Source organism: Cygnus olor, chromosome 12 (genome assembly GCF_009769625.2).
Source record: "Cygnus olor isolate bCygOlo1 chromosome 12, bCygOlo1.pri.v2, whole genome shotgun sequence".
Classification (NCBI taxonomy): domain Eukaryota; kingdom Metazoa; phylum Chordata; class Aves; order Anseriformes; family Anatidae; genus Cygnus; species Cygnus olor.
Window position 1 is genome coordinate 13,819,735 of NC_049180.1, and position 15,835 is coordinate 13,835,569.

Consider the following 15,835-nt stretch of genomic DNA (forward strand, 5'->3'; position numbering starts at 1 on the left):
TGTGTAATGTATTTTGCTACGTTCTGGTTTGTGAATTGAGGAGGACTGAAACTGGTGCTTGTTCTTTGTTGAAAGAACTCACAGGGTAAAATGCAGTGCTTTTGGGGAGGAGGGAAATGTTAATTTAACCATTTAAATGCTCTGTGAAGGATCTTCCAGTCTGGCAGCATGCCACTTTCCCCGTGATGCAATGGTAAGCTGACAAGAAAAACAGTTACTTTAACTGAAAGTGGTAATAGAGTTCTAACCAAATCCTTGTGCACGCCAGTTTATAAAATGAGAACACGGCTCAAATTTATTCCATCGAGTACAGCAGGCAAAAGTTACAGCATTCGCTTGATTAAAACGAGTTCTTGGAAAGGAGGCAGGAGAAGCTGTTAAGTGGAGTCTCATGTTACCAGCTGGCCTGGGTGTTCTTCTAAGAACGCATATAGAAGCTTCCCGCATCGCTATCTTCATTGTGCAGGCATGTGTTTAATGCCTTCAAACTTACAGCGTGTGCTTCGCTTTTATTTCAGGTGTACTTGAAGGCACCTATGATTCTCAATGGTGTCTGTGTAATCTGGAAAGGCTGGATAGACTTACAGAGACTGGATGGTATGGGCTGCCTGGAATTTGACGAAGAGAGAGCACAGGTAAGACAGCACGCCCGGGCTGCTCTGCCTCAGACACTTCTTCTCCTGGAAGACAACACGCAGTCAGGTAGCAGTCACACGTGGTAATTTGCTTGCTTTCTGCCTTCTCTTTGAGTACAATTCCAAGGAATATTCACAGTACAGAAGTTCAGAAATGTGGTTGTAGCTAAACCAGTGTTTTAATTAGAGTAAAACATTAGGGGCAGGAATCTTACAGCTGTAGCTTACAGCTTTGTGGAGTGGCTTAGCGCTATTACTATGCTACAGAGTAGTAAATCTTAAACTATTGGGAAAGCTATTACTGTAACTTGAAGCAATTTCACTGGCAAGTCTTTTCCAGTTCATTATTTTTTTTTTTCTGAAGTAGCTTTTTTTGTTTTATTACATGGTGTTGTTGTCAGGAGACGAGAACAGGGACTCGGAACGAGTGGGGCAGGGATGAATAGAGCTTTTTCATCTGCTCTCTGTAACAGTGGGAAGCTGCTTTAAGGTATGGCAGCTTTTGAGAAACCTGTTTCCTACCACTGAAGTGACTTTTAGCAGCTGAATCTTTGGACATGCACAAGAAGAAAGCAAACAGAGGAAATAACTTTTTAAGTCTATATAACATATAAAAGCTTCACTTGCATAGCTGTAGGAATCCTTAATTTATGCAGACTTAAGACAGACATCATTTGCTTTTTAAATGAACCTTGGTAACAAAGTTACTTAACTGATATTAAAAGCTGCTGCTCCATTTTGTGTGGCCTTCCACAAAGATCATGATATACCTCAACCTGTCTTTGCACTTGACAGTAAGTTGGATACAACATCAGTTACCAGGCTTGTGACTTAGAATCTGTAGTTTATGGTGAACTCAGTAGTTCGCTTTGTAGTTTGAGAGTTTAGAAGTGTTAGAATTACACAAAAGCATGGTTTAAAGTGCTTCTAAGTACAAATTACCTTTAGTTCCTCTTTGTGCGCACATCCCCTTTCATTCTGATCCATGGGAATACATTTACATAATAAAAATTTTAAGGTAAATAATTGCAGAAACATCTGCACTTGAAGTAGTCTTAGTATTTTCACTTGCAAGCATTAGTTCACATGGCAGAAGAGTTTGGGAGCATGATTTGGATTTGTTCTGGATGGAACTGAACAGAAGGACATCCTTCAGGACCACATCTCATGCACTTTGACCTCTAATGGGTCAGCCTAGGTAGTAAAGTCCAAAGCAAAACCTTTTACAGTGAGCACAGTGTGGATGTCAGGTCTTCACTTCACTTTACAGGTCCTCTCCTGGCGAGCTGCACCACGTTTATTGCAGCTGTCAGCTGTAGCCTTTTCTCTGTGAAGGGAATAATCCAGGCAAAGATATGTGTGTATGATACGCTCACTCATGACTCCAGTCGAATTATCCTTAGAATAATGATTTTGACATGAACCTGGGTGATGTCAAAATGCTTCTGACCGACTGTGCTTTTGTTGTTTCTTTTTGGGGTTTGTAGCTCTCCCGGGGCTGCTTCTGGCAGTTGTGCACTGGAGCTGCTTTAAATAAGGATGTATTTTCTGTTTCTGCTGTGTGCATCTCATTCTCAGCTGTCCTCAGGGCTTCCCTTTTAGTCGTTCTGAAGCCACAGTTGGTCACTACTTAATAAATAGGGACCCTGTAATTCCAATTAAATGCAAGGAGGGCTCCTCTATTCCAGATGTGCAGAACTGGAGGCCATATTAATTAATTAGTTTCCGTTCAAGAGTTAGAAGTATGTAAATCAGATTTTATGTGGAGATGTGTAGTCGCAAGCTTTGCGGTGCCTTGCCTCTCCCAGACTTCAGAAACCAATTAACGCATTAGTGAGATCATGTTACTGTGACTGTGCCCTGGCTTAAATGCAAGTACTTTGTGTCAAAACCATGTCTTTCAAATAGTCACAGCCCTGGGTGCTTTCTTCAGGATGTCTAGAGTAGATGGTAGGACTGTTCTCAGATTAGCATGCTACCTCTTGTTAATCTGGGGGAGAAGCTGCAGAACCAAGCTTTCCCTTGAGTGCTGCTATTAGCGATGGCACTCGCTTCTTCCAAGGCTGGGTGTCAGCATTTGAGATAGCTACGTTTCTGTTGCAGCAGTGTTTTCTTTAAAAAGAGAGTACCTGCTATAGGCTGTACGGGTTAGAACTCCTTTTGATTGTATGGCTTACACAGCAAGGTCAGATGTGGACCCCTGAGGATTGTGCAAGAAAAATCCCACGTTTCTTGGTCTGTGCCTGTCATGTCAGAACTGAGAGCAGACCGACAGGGACGTGTGTTCAGGAGGAGGTAGCGTCACCCTTTTCCAGAACTGGATAGCTCCTGAAAAATGTGGGCACCCTTCCAGCAAGAAAGGGTGGTCAAGTGACCTGCGGGTTGAGTGCTTCTCATCTAATTTCATGACATGTTTTTGCATGCTCTTCGATTATTTTAGTTCCCTGACATGCATGCTTGGTTTCAACTACACTTAAGAATTCCGTATTGTTGTCTTCAGAGAGTATTTGTGCACTGAGCATATGATTTATTTATTTTTTTACATTCCCTCACCAAAAAAAAGCATGCACACTCTCAGATGGCAGTGCTTTCTTGTGTTTCAAGTTCAGGGTGCTGAGCTGGAGGTATTGCACAGGGTATCTGCAGAGATACACTTTCACTCAGTTACAAGTGTGTAATCTATTTTCAATTCGTACTTCTTAGCAGTTAGCAGTTAAGTGGTTCTTAGCATAACTAGTTAAGGTTATGTTAAGTGCAAGTTAGAGGGGAAAAAAATACTGAAAATGTAAAAGATGTAAAAACTTCAATTGTTTTCCTACACGTTTCCCCAAGGTTTGCAATGCTAACAATCTTTTACATGCTTTAGTTTCCCTTTTCCTGTATCTGCCATTTGCTTCCTCTCCTAGAACTGTTTTAATACTGCTAGTGGCAATTGATCTAACTGTTGACGTTGATCCCAAAATAACAGTGGTGTCAGAACTGGTTCAAGTGCTTCGTGATACGTGGCATAGTATCTGTGGTGCCTGTTGTTTTGTCATGTGAGGTCCTACCAGTGTTCATTGCCCCCACCCCCCACCCCTGCCGTTTTTGGGTAAGCTTGCCTTACACAAATCTAATGCTCTTGCATTTTCCTGTCTCTTAGCACTACTTAATAACCAATACTGGATCAGCTACAATTTTTCCTTGCTGCCACAGTTTTGAAATGATGCTATCCTTCAGCAGGTCAAAAAATACCTCAGGAAGGAAAGCTGCATGCATAATAAAGTACTTCAGTTGAAACTTTTAAGCTAGTGCTCTTTCTATTTAATCCATTCATGTATTCCTGCTAAGCAACCTTACCTTTTGTTACTGGAGGCCCTGATTCACAGCTGCTTTTTGAGGCTTCAGTGGGCTAATGCGCATAAAGCTCCACATAGGTGCTTGGGTATCTTCCCCACCTGGGTCTGAAACTTTCCTGAATTTGCTATTTGTCTGGAGCCTCACTAAAAGACTGTTTACATCCTCAGTACTTTTGTATCTCTTCCGTAATACCACATTCTTGCTATGTAGTTTCTGTAGTTATAAATTATTGTCCTTAGAAAGGCTTTTCCTACTGGACTCTGGTGATTGGTAGGTGGGGATATGGGTAAGTCTCTTGAGTTTATTTTTTTTCTGATTTGGGGCTGTTTTGCTCTGTTCTCACATTGATATGGTTCATGCTTGCATATTCATTTTATTAGTAGATTCATAGCAGGAGCATTTTTACTGAATAAAACTAGTATTTATAGGCTTCATACTGCAAAATTTGCTAGGCTGTAGTTACTAGATTTGGGTGACATTTGAAAAAGGGTTGTTAAACTCATGTTGTACGAGATTCTGACACATTTAACTTCTCTCATAACACATCACAAAGACCAGAGCGGATCTTTTTTTTTTTTTTACTTAATGGTGAAGTATCAGAATGTAACTTCTTCCCCTTTCTTAGACTTTAGTAAACCAGTTTTTCAGTTGTCAACACAGTAACACGCTGATTCTTCTCTGAAATTCTAACTTAGTATTTTTTTGGTTACGAACATTTTTTAAAAATATCCTGGCTGAGGCTGTGTTAGCTTCTTATTACGCTTCAAATGATGGTAAAAATGTAGAAATCTTGTACAGAGAAATCCTTTTGTATTTAAATCTACCTCTCCACCCCCCAAAAAAAAGTACTAATGACATTTTATGTAGCTTTGTAAATTAGAAACAAGGCAACTTTTCTGCAGGCATCAGAGACACAAACCTACCTATTTTATCTCTATCCTTCTGTGTCATTAAGAGCAAACTTTCTGCTGTCTGACATTGGTTGTTACATGTTGCATAAGCATTAAGATATAGCTATAAAGGACTGAATTCTACTTTTAAAAATAGTAGTGTCAAACCTACCTTATGGGCAGCTTTAAATGTTGCCTTTCAGCATAGCTTTCTGGGGAGCTGGCTGTGCAGTTATTGACTGACAGCTGTTTGTATTTAACTGTGTTAGGCCACGAGGGGCACTCATTCACATCACTTCACAAAGTAGCTTCAGGGTACATGATTGTGCCGTTGGCAAAAAAAGCAATTTAACATTCTCTCAGACTAGAGATGTTTTATCTGAAATTAAAAAAATTATGCACTTAATCCCTTGGCGTACCAAAACTTTGAGTTCTCACAATGTTTTTGTCCTCTCGCAGTCAAGGTTAGGGTTTTTCTTTTTTTTGAAGAGAATTGTAGACTTGAAAATAACATTTGCGTGTATGTGGGAGTGATAAGCAGAGTTAGCACTAATTATAGGTGAAAAGTTATGAGGGAGGAAAGACAATACAGTTTATCACTTACTGTTTTGTTGATCCTTTGAGCATTAATTAAACATATTCCCATGCATAAGCCACTGTTAAAAATAAACAATAGGGTTGCTGTAGGCTTCCTCTGTGTTGTATGTGCATACGTACAAATTAGTGAAAGAATAACTTCTGCTTTGCATTTTGCAGCTAAACCTGAACAATTTAAATGCTATGTAAGGATTATGAAGTATGTTTGTACTGGCACACCTTCAGCAGCTTTCGATAAAATGAAAGATTAAATTGGTCTGTAACTTGTGTAATGCCTTTTTCTTTTTTTCAAAGGAAGATAATTAAATTGCCATTATGTATGTCATGATGCCAGTGAACTGTCTCAATATACCCGTGAATGCTGTCTTCAAAATGACTTTTATAAGGAGGATAAAATGTATTGCCTCTTTCATATAACTTCTGAGAATTTCTAGCTTTCAGATGATTAAACAGCATTTTAAACTACTGTTGAAAAGCAGTTCTCCTTTGAAAATGCATTTAAGTAGTAGCTGTGTTGCAGCTTTGGTTACATCTGCTATAGCGATGAAGGTAGGTAGTAATTCATTAACCTATGTGAGCAATTCCTGAACTCATCTGTGTTCTAGCAGGTTCTGTAGGGGACACTAGTCTTGGCTGCTGTCAAATGATTCCCAATATTCAAACAAAATGTAGTCCGGTGGAAGTTAGGGTTGTTTTTTGTGTCACTCTGTGTCATCTGTTTTGGTAGCAGGAGGATGCATTGGCACAGCAAGCCTTTGAAGAAGCTCGGAGAAGAACTCGTGAATTCGAGGATAGAGACAGGTCTCATCGGGAGGAAATGGAGGTGAGGGTTTCACAGCTGCTGTCAGTAACTGGTTAGTACTTTCCCAAAACTTTAGATTGTTTGCATTGATTTGTCTGTGTGTACAATGTTGTGGATTTTGTTGTTCAGTTTTTGTCGTGTAAAAATCGCAAAATGTGTTGCTTTAAACTCGCCTAAGAAGGAGTTCCAAACGTTCAAAGTTGACGAGAAATCTACAATTTCTAACATTCCTTTCTGTAGATGATCTGTGGTGTATTTTTTTTTTTGGTGGGTACTTAAGCTGTGAGGCTATACTTGTTCACAGAGCTGCCATCTCTCTGTCAAAGGATGCTTTGATGGCAGATACAGGCATCATTTGCCTCCCATGCATTTCCTATGGGTGCAGAAAAGGCTTGGGGAGCTGCTGGCAGATAACTTTGTAGCTAGCTGGCAGTTCCATGTTGCGGAAAACATGACCAATTAACTTAATCAGATATCAGTCAAACTCTAGTTTCCTCTCACTTTGTTCTTACTGGTGGGGGGTCTTACTGCTTTCCTTCCTTTCAGTGGTATAGTTCCCACTACCTTGTGCTTTGCTTCTTTAGGGGCCTGCAGTCTTTTTTTCCCCTCAATGAGAGCAGAAATTACTAGGATCTAGAGAAGAGGAGCCAGAAACAGGAATGGAAACCAGCTGCTCTAAGATGTCAGTAAGGCAGGAGCTGGAAGAGGATGAGTAGTACATAAGGAGAGCTTCCAAGGCAAGTTAAGGCAGCCTGTCAGTCAAGTAGAGGATAGGATAAGACAGAAGGAGTTTGAATTTATTTCCTTTGCTAACTTTCCTTCTTACTCCCTGCTTTATCAGTATGGTCTGACCTTAATCAAACATGACCAATCTGCTGTTCCTCAGGGTTTTAGAAAGCTTTGTTGTTGTTATACTGCTGAACTGCTTTTCTTCTGGCATCTTCACTGATAATTGAGGTGGTTGGGCAGGCTTTCCTTCCTTCCAACTGAGAATGGAAGGCATTGAGCGTGACAATGAGAGGGAAGAGAGATGCACAGAAGAATAACCATCACTTTGAAGAGGTGGCCAGTGTTCTTTTGCAAATGCTGATGTGGCTAGGTCAGATGTCAGCTGTTGCAAAACTAAAATCCTTGCCTTTTACAAGGATCCGGTGGTAGAGAAGCTTTAAAAGCAAGACTACCTGGATCATTTTGTCTCCAGTCACATCGTAGCTGGAACCTGCTTGTAAGTCGAGTTCAGAAGGAAGTTAATCTTAAAGCTCTTCATGCAGATCTTAGGCAGCCTGTCTTAATTTTAACAACACAGTAGGAACTTTAAGACCAGCTTTACATCTTTGACCGTAATTTATATGTCAAGTTTTGCTTGATTCATTTTCCTCTACCATGCCCTTCTTACCTATTCCTGTTACTCTGCTTGCTGAATGCTGAAGCTTTAAAATATCAAAAGGCTTCCTAGAATAACTTTTTTGCAGTTCTGTGGGACTTGTTCTTTCCTCCAAGTGTAGAAACCCCTTATTTGCAGCTAAGATGCATAGAAACTTTCAGTTGGCAGTGAGATTGAGGTAATACCAAGCATCTGGGGCTTCACAACAGACATCAAAGCTTGTGACACTGAGGTACAAAAAACCAACAACCCTGGCCGTCTGCAGGAACTGGACTCAATAACTTCTGAAAATGCTCTTGCTTTTAATAACGTAGCAGACAGTTGTTACTCAATGATGTTATTAGCTTCCAGTACCCATTTTCTATTAAAACAAGAACAACCGTTGTCCATCTCTGAAGCCCTGGCATGGATCACCTACAAAAAGGAAGAAAAGGAAAAATAAATGATTTGAAATGTGCTTAAGCAGAATAAAAATGAATTGCCAAATTGACTTCAAATTTATTTGATACCAAATAGAGATTTTTTTATTAATTGCAATACATTTTGTTATGTGTTTTATTTTGTTATTTTACTGTGCATGTTTAATATGTTTAACCAAGCAATCTTTCTTCAGTTACTTGTAGGTCTGACTCTTATATTTACATTTTCTTATTTGTATATTTGGGGGAAGACTTCCTGGCTACACACCTAGAATGTTTACAGATAAGGTTTTTCACTCTGGGTGTCAAAACTGCATAAAAATTGGGATCTGGGGGCTGGGGAATAAACTTGCAATAATGCATTCCTCAGGAGGAATCAGGTTTCCAAATCATTGTTTGGGTGACTTTTTTGCAGTTGTATTCTAATGCAGCTTGTAAGCAGAATGAAAAAATGCACGTTGCTGTGTTTGTTGTATTTATGGCCTCTGAATTTTCCAGTGCTTACAGTCTTGGTCAGCTCAGAAGTATGGTTTGACAGTTACAAAACGTTAGTCCAAACTGTATTGTGGACTGTTTGTGTAATTTCAGTAGTTCAGAGTGTGTCTTTGGTTGCACTACAGAGATGGTACTTGAAGATTTTTAGAGGGCAGTTAGAAAAGGTAGTTCTAAGTATTATGAGTGCATTTTTGTTACACTACATACAGATGGAGTTCCCCACAGCATAGACTTTTTGATGTTATCTGCACATCTCATCATTACTAAAATTTCAGATTTTTTTTCCTGCTAAGCATGGCATGGACAGTGAAACTTGGAATTGCCAGACTTGGACCACGATTGCATCAGCATTAGGGATTGCTTGAGGAATTGCGACACTGTCTGTATAAAAGCAGATTTTTGACTGTAGAATTAGAGCTGAAATGCTTTAATAGAGACCAGATTCTGCTGCAGTGGGGGAGGGAAGGAGAATCCTGCAGTATTCCACCCACTCCTACCCAAAACAGAGGCGCCAGCTCTTTGGAAACATTCATCCGTCCAAAGCCTGGCAGCATATGAAAACGATCAGACTCAATTCTTTATTTATACAGCTTTCTGTGTAGAAAAGACTCCCTATCTGAAGTCTGTCTGTAGACTTTTAAAGCAAAGTGGTATATTATTGACTAGGAGCAATCCCAGCGAAAGTTCCTGAACAGTTTAAAACATTTGTGTGGGGCAGTTGGAGATTTGTATGGTTATACTTTGAAGGGGAAAAATAGCAAGTGCAGTTACAATAATGAAAATTAGAATATTAATCATTCCTAAGTGTCCTCTCTATTTAAAAAAGGAAAAAAAATCTCCATAGTGCTGTGAGGCCAACAGAAGAAAGTTTGCACTCCTTTCAGCAAATACTGTACCTTCTGTTGATGACTTCAGTACAACAGATCCTTATTTTAATGAATGTATCCTTTGCATTTGAGGACAGAATTAGTAGTGGCTGCTAGGTTATGCTTGATTTTTTTTTCCAAAAATCATATTTTGGTCCAGTTATAGCATTCATCCTAGTGTAAGTAGGATGTATCACTCTTGGGTGTGAATGGATTTAGGAATTTTGCTTTAAGGCTTTAAGTAAAATGTGTTAAAAATGAGTTGAAATGTGTCCTGTTATACTTGCGACATGTTTCAGTTCTGAATCTGAGATGGTTTTGGTTTTTGTCAGCTTATATAGGTTGGTCACATCGGATACCACAAATCCTGCCTCACTGCATTCAGAACTCCTTTGTTTCAAAGATGCTTCTGAAGTCAGAGAGTGTTTTTAATTACTGCCTTCAAAATTAATAATATATTCTAATGACTTTCACTCTTTACAAAAATGTTAGCATGCTGAGACAGTAAGGATTTAATAATACACATGAAGGAAGAAGACCTTATCCCCAGGTAAAGCCTACTGTAAGAAATAAATGTCTGAAGTTTCATAAGCTTGGGAGCACCGAGCTACTTGGCAAACTCACGCTGTTCAGTGACTTCACACCAGCTGAAGGCCACGTTCTCTCTCCATAAGCAAGCACCACACCATGGTGAACTTGGTCCAAGGCCATCCTTTAGCCCTGTATTCGGGAACTGATGCCATTAATCAGGTATACGAACTTGAAATACTTGTACCCTGTTTGGCAGAGGGAAGCAAACAGAAGAGACTGAAGAGACAGCAGGGATGGCAGCGAGGCAGATGATGATTTTCATCATCTCTTTATCCCTTTTTCTCGGACAAGAGAGACAATACCAGTGTTCCCTTCTGTTTGGTGTGGTTTCGGTATGAATGACCAGAGTGCAGCGTCACGATAAGAAATGCTTGCTGGAAATTACCGTGAGGTTGCTGTCTAGAAATGCTCGAGTTTTCCAGTAAAAACTTTTTGCTTTTTATTCAGCATTCTGACCATAGTAACATGAAGCAAAATGTGTTCAGAATGACTTTGAGAGATTTAAACAGCCCTCATTTGGTGAAGCTGGGATACCTTGAAAGTAACAGCCTGTGGTCAGTCCAGGAGGAGCAGCCGGCAGGTGCCTCCTGCCAGCTGGAGCAAAAAGTATCAAGAAAAAGTATCAAGCCATGGATTTTCAGCAATGAATAAAGAGTAGAGGGTATCCTGTCTGTTGTTATATTTTCAGGTGCTTCTTATGACTGTTTAGGTAGGGCAAACGATAGCTTTAAAACAGAAACAAAAAGTTATTTGAGTGCGCAGTGTGCCCTACTCTTTCTCTTCTGCTTAGCCAAATGTGTTCTACAGCTTGTTTTATTTGGGGGTGGGTTGGATCTGTTGTCAGTTTTCCGATATAACTTGTTCAACAGGCATTTTTGAAATGTAATAATATTTTTCTAGTTTGTGTTCGTTTCCCATCTTACTGCCATGCTTTTTGTTTTACCAATAATGCAAGTAGAGAGGCAGAGTGATCTGCTCTTCCCTGAAACAGCGTAGTCTAGCAATTTGTCTGTTTGTGGTCTTGTGCTAAATATAAATAACATTAATGGCGAAGCAGAACCATTTTAGGAAACTGCATGAAATTCTCATTTAAAAAACCTTCACGTTTTGCTGGGGGAAAAAAATGTTTTGAAACTTTTTGTTGTTTCTTCCACTAGAAATCCCTCTCAATACAAAGCACCACATTTTTTAAAGCAAACAGTTCACAATTGAAACAAAATCTAGTAGTAGGCCTCATTGTTGTCCAAGCTTCTAGGCAGTGAAGTTATTCTCCCTGCTTAAAGGAAAAGCAGCAAGATGAAACTACCAGTGTAAACAAATGCCCTAATTATAGGTATTTTGTTAGGGTACAACTTGCTTCAGTAGAAAATACAGTATTCCAGTCAGTTTTCTTTTTTCCTATTTGTTCCTCATCAAACTCTGACTTGAGCTTTTTTCCTCAAAAATTAATCTGGAATGAACTTAATTACTACTAATTGTGTACTCTCCAAAATGACATAAAATTATGTCATCTAGTCTAAACTTTAAGAAAACTTTTTGGATGTGAAAGCAACCCATACTGTTACTGGGTAACAGTGGGTAGTGCAGACTTGGTGTATGCGTGTGCGTATGTATGTGTGTGTGTATGTAGAGAAAATTTTGTTGATATTCAAGATGTATGCAGCACAACTGAGGGGAAAAAAGGCATTAAAGTGTGTGTGAGAATATACGTTGTCTGAAAGGGTCCTGTGATGTGCATGCAGTACCAGTAGGATGGTAATGTTATGACTAGATCGTTTCTCAAGAACTTCTAAACAGCTGAGATTTCTGCAAAAGTGCTAGGGAATGCATATATTGGAAAAAACAATTTGTGCTCTACAGAATCAATGCTGGATATAGTACAGAGGAGATCAATTTTGCAAATCAGGGAATAGTGTAATATAAGCATCTTCCTTCAGTCAATGAAGGTTAGAAAGGGGCTGAGCAACAGAGGAATACTGTCTGGAGGCAATCAATATTAATTATAAATTTATAACCTTTACACCAGCCTTCAAACAGTACTTTCTAAAAGGAAGCATTTTAAGCTTTTTTCAAGTTTTCAAACAAAAGTTAAAATTTAACTAGGCTGTACTTGCAGCTCTTAAGAGCTTACTCTGTTCATGTGCTTTTTTCAGTCCAGTTACCAGTATGGAGTACTAAAATCAGTAGCATCGTCATAGATTTTAAACAAAGATAAAACAGTTGCAAGGACTTCAGGCAAGTGAATTTGGAATTCGTTATTAAATTGCGTGTACTTGGTCTGGTTGTGCTCTGCAGCCCTGTAGTAGTTGCTGGTGAGAGCAGGCTCAGCATGTAACACAACTGCCGTGCGCTTTTAGGTTCTAGGAAGTAGATCTTTGGAAACTTGAAATGAAGTCTTGACAGAGGTAGGTGCTAAATGATTTTAATCTTTGTCAAGAAAACTCTGTTTTGCCTTTCAGTGAGCAGAAAAAGCAATGAAAATTGATACAAGAATAAAATAGCGCATTGAGTATAGAGTTTGTAACAGTAATTGTTCTGTAAGGACTTCAAATGTGTACATCTCTTACCAAATCTGAAAGAGAATTTTCCATTATTGGAGTAATTTAAGTGGTGCTTGACATAGTTAAAAAAAGATTAAGATGACTACTTCATCCCAGGTTTAGGTGGAACCGGCTAGGGCTGGCAAACAAAGCAACTGCTGATGCTGGATCTGGGCTGTGAAGTCTCTAAGTATTTCTCTGTGTTTTTCTCTCTGCTTCTAGTTCTTTGTTTGGGTGTTGGTTGTTTCTTTTGGTTTGTTTTTTTCCTTTTGGTCCTGCGGTTGTATGCTTTTCAGAAAAGTATTTGCGATGTGTTCTCAAATTTTTTTTTAAATCCTTTTCAGGAGGTTAACAGACCTTCTAAGAGAATCCAAATGTTCACTGTTTAGTTTTTCATAACGTAGCCTGATTTTTCACTTATTTAGTAAATTATAGATGATGGATGCCAAGGCACATAATGCATCTGCACCGTCTGCTTCAGCAGGATGGAGCTGCCAGAATGCAATTAAAGAATTGCAGTGGGGTTGTACATGGAACGGCTTTATTTAGGCTACTCTTTGTGGCAGCCCTTCTTCAAATTATCTCCCAGTTTCTTCTTCCCTTCCTCCCTTCCCCTCCACCAGTGTCCCATTATCTGTTCCTGCTGAACTCCTGGTAAAGGGAGGTGGTTTTCTCAGGTATGTCCCAGAGCTGTGCCCCAAAACCTTCAGAGAGTCAGGATGCCCAAGGGAGGGAGAAACTTGTGGGTATGGATTGTTCTCATCAGTGACTCCCACCCAACACGTGTGCTTGACAAGTCACATCTGAGTATTTGCAGAGGGCTTGCTGCAGGGTTTCAGGCTGACAGAGGGGAGTGAATGAAATCAGGCGTGGAGGAATCAAGAGCTGGTGCAAACAGGACTAATAGGAGTATTCAGTTGCATTATTCCATTATTTTCATGAGTAGGGTGTAGTTACAGACTCAAAGCCAGCTTAAGCAGTTCTGCTGGCAGTATTGAAAGCATGACCAACAACAGCAGGAGGAGGATGGTGTCCGACTGCCTTGGCTGCTGGAGGAACTGCTGGTGCACCTTCCTCCTGAGTTGCCATTACTCTTAAATCTGGTTTACCCAAGTGTCCTATTGTAAATGCTCCGGCGTGATCCCTGTCCAAAAGACTCACAACTGTAAGCTGATGTTTTGATGACTTCAAGCTATCTAATTTAATGAGAAGAAAATTAATAAAATACAGATCCTACTACATCATACTCCTGAAATGACTTTTAGCCCATACTTAGGCCTGGGAAGAGCTCAGAGATGTAGGGTTGAAGAGAGCTTAGGTGCAAAAGTATCATCGTGTGTGCTTCTTGCCGTTGTTTACCATAAACTCAAACTGCTCTTGTTAGTAACTTTTACCTTGTTTATTAGTATGTTATTGCCCCTGTGGTATCAGCAGATGAATTCAGTGTAAATAAATCCAGAATAGCATACTATAGGAGGCTTTGAAATGTGTTTTTTTGCCAAACAAGTTCCTGCAATTCTTGCAGTCAGTCGTCATGCCGTCTCCTACTTTAGAGGTTTTAAATGGCTCGTGGCCAGTTGTAATTCCTTCCGTATTGCAGAAGATTTGCATGGCTTCATGCGCTGAAAGCCGAGTGCGAAGTATTTTTGGGTATTGAAACTCCCAACGTGTCCTTTGTCTTAACCATTCAATTTCAGGATATTTGGAAGGAAACTGGCAGAACTGGTTAAAATGCATTCATTTTCAGGAAAATTCCAACTGCCGTGGGGTCCGTGTAGTATTTACAAGTTTATCCTGCAAATAGTTTTGACCCTTTCAGATGAGTAACGTTCAGAGTAGTCTTCCTTCAAACTTAAAATCAGCATTTGACTGAAAATTGAAATACGCTGAGATAAGATGAATAACTACTGTTTTCTCATGACTCATTACGCATGACTCATGGCAGAGTACTCCATTTCCTTGTGGCAAAGATAGATGCATCTTTTTTAATTGAAACAAGTCTCAGTCTTTGAGGAGCTGAGCTCATTATTCATAGAGAGCAATTCTCCTGCTTCTGCAGGGCTTCATAAGATATGCATTTCAAAAATTACAGTGAATGCTGCAATTCAGAGGATTGATTAGAGAGTATGGGACCCAAAATGAGAGATTTCTGGAAATTGCCATTTTTATGTCCACAAAAAGAACGGTCAGCTTCCTTTGATAGGCTGAGGTGACCTACCAGATGCTGCCATGCTGGTGGTCGCATTCCTGATGCAGGTGGGTGTTAAGAATCTGGGGGCATTTCTAATGAAAACTGTATTTTGCCCTTTGTCCGTGGCCAAAAACATCACCTAATTCCTGATGCTTTAGTGTGCTTGCTGTCTGCGTATGTGGTGATTTCTCCTCTTCTTCATGAGTATTTGTAGTTTTTACATAGATATATGGTGCTTTTAGCATGTAAAGCACTCTTGTAGTCATTCATACTGTGCCCGTGTGCCTTGGTGGGACAGTGTCTGGCAGAATAAACATGTTCCACATGCATTCCTGCACAGTGGTACAGCACAAGTAGATGAGGGCTTCTGAGAGAGACAGAGCTGTCATTCCAACACATAGGAGTTGTGCATGTAAATCCCCACTTACTGAAATGCAAAATTACACCTTTATCCACATGTGCTACTATAAGACATTGTAATGACTTCTTTCAGTACACTTCAGGGTAATTTGTCATGCCTTTTGCATATCGCTTGAAAGGGCAAATCTGGTAGTTGTTTGCAGAAGCCACTGCTGAACCCTTCAAGTAGCAGCGATCGCATGAATCATGTGAATTCTTTCATATGGTTTGAAAGGAAAGGCCCCTTTAGGCAAAGCATAAATGCAACCATATGCCCTTACCTTGGAGTCTTCACTGAATTTTGACAATAAAATTGCCGTGTTTATGATTACTTTGCTGAAGAAGCAGCTCTGTTGCTTTCAAGGCAGAGAGATAGCAGCAGTTAACTTGCTGTCTTTTTCTAGTAAGTGTAAAATATGCTTGAATACAAAATTGATAACTAAATAAATGAATATAACTAGGATTACGGTAACATGTAAAGACTGCATGCCTTTATTTCTTAGAAGAAATGGGAGGCAGTTAAAACGAGAAGAAATCTTGGCACGATCTGGTCAGTGGGAGAAATGCATGCAAAGTGGAACTGTTATCCTTTTGTTAATTTTAGTACAGCTCTGAAGTTAGTGCGGAAGCATCTGTTTGGACTTGCAGAACAACCATTTTGTGTTCAGAAAAATCATTACATCCCAG

General features: G+C 39.7%; 1 protein-coding gene across 5 annotated transcripts in view; it reads left to right on the forward strand.

Moving 5' to 3' along the window:
• The window catches only part of CBFB (core-binding factor subunit beta), a 42,564-nt gene that overhangs the window by 21,802 nt on the left and 4,927 nt on the right, over positions 1-15,835 (forward strand). For 2 of the 5 annotated variants that reach the window (XM_040570941.1, XM_040570946.1), the window contains 2 exons: positions 519-635; positions 6,189-6,315. In XM_040570941.1, coding sequence (XP_040426875.1) covers positions 519-635; positions 6,189-6,315 — 244 coding nt within the window. Of the gene's footprint in view, positions 1-518; positions 636-6,188; positions 6,316-9,759; positions 11,007-15,835 lie in introns of those variants that run through there. The other 3 variants (XM_040570940.1, XM_040570943.1, XM_040570942.1) reach the window with 2 other exon arrangements.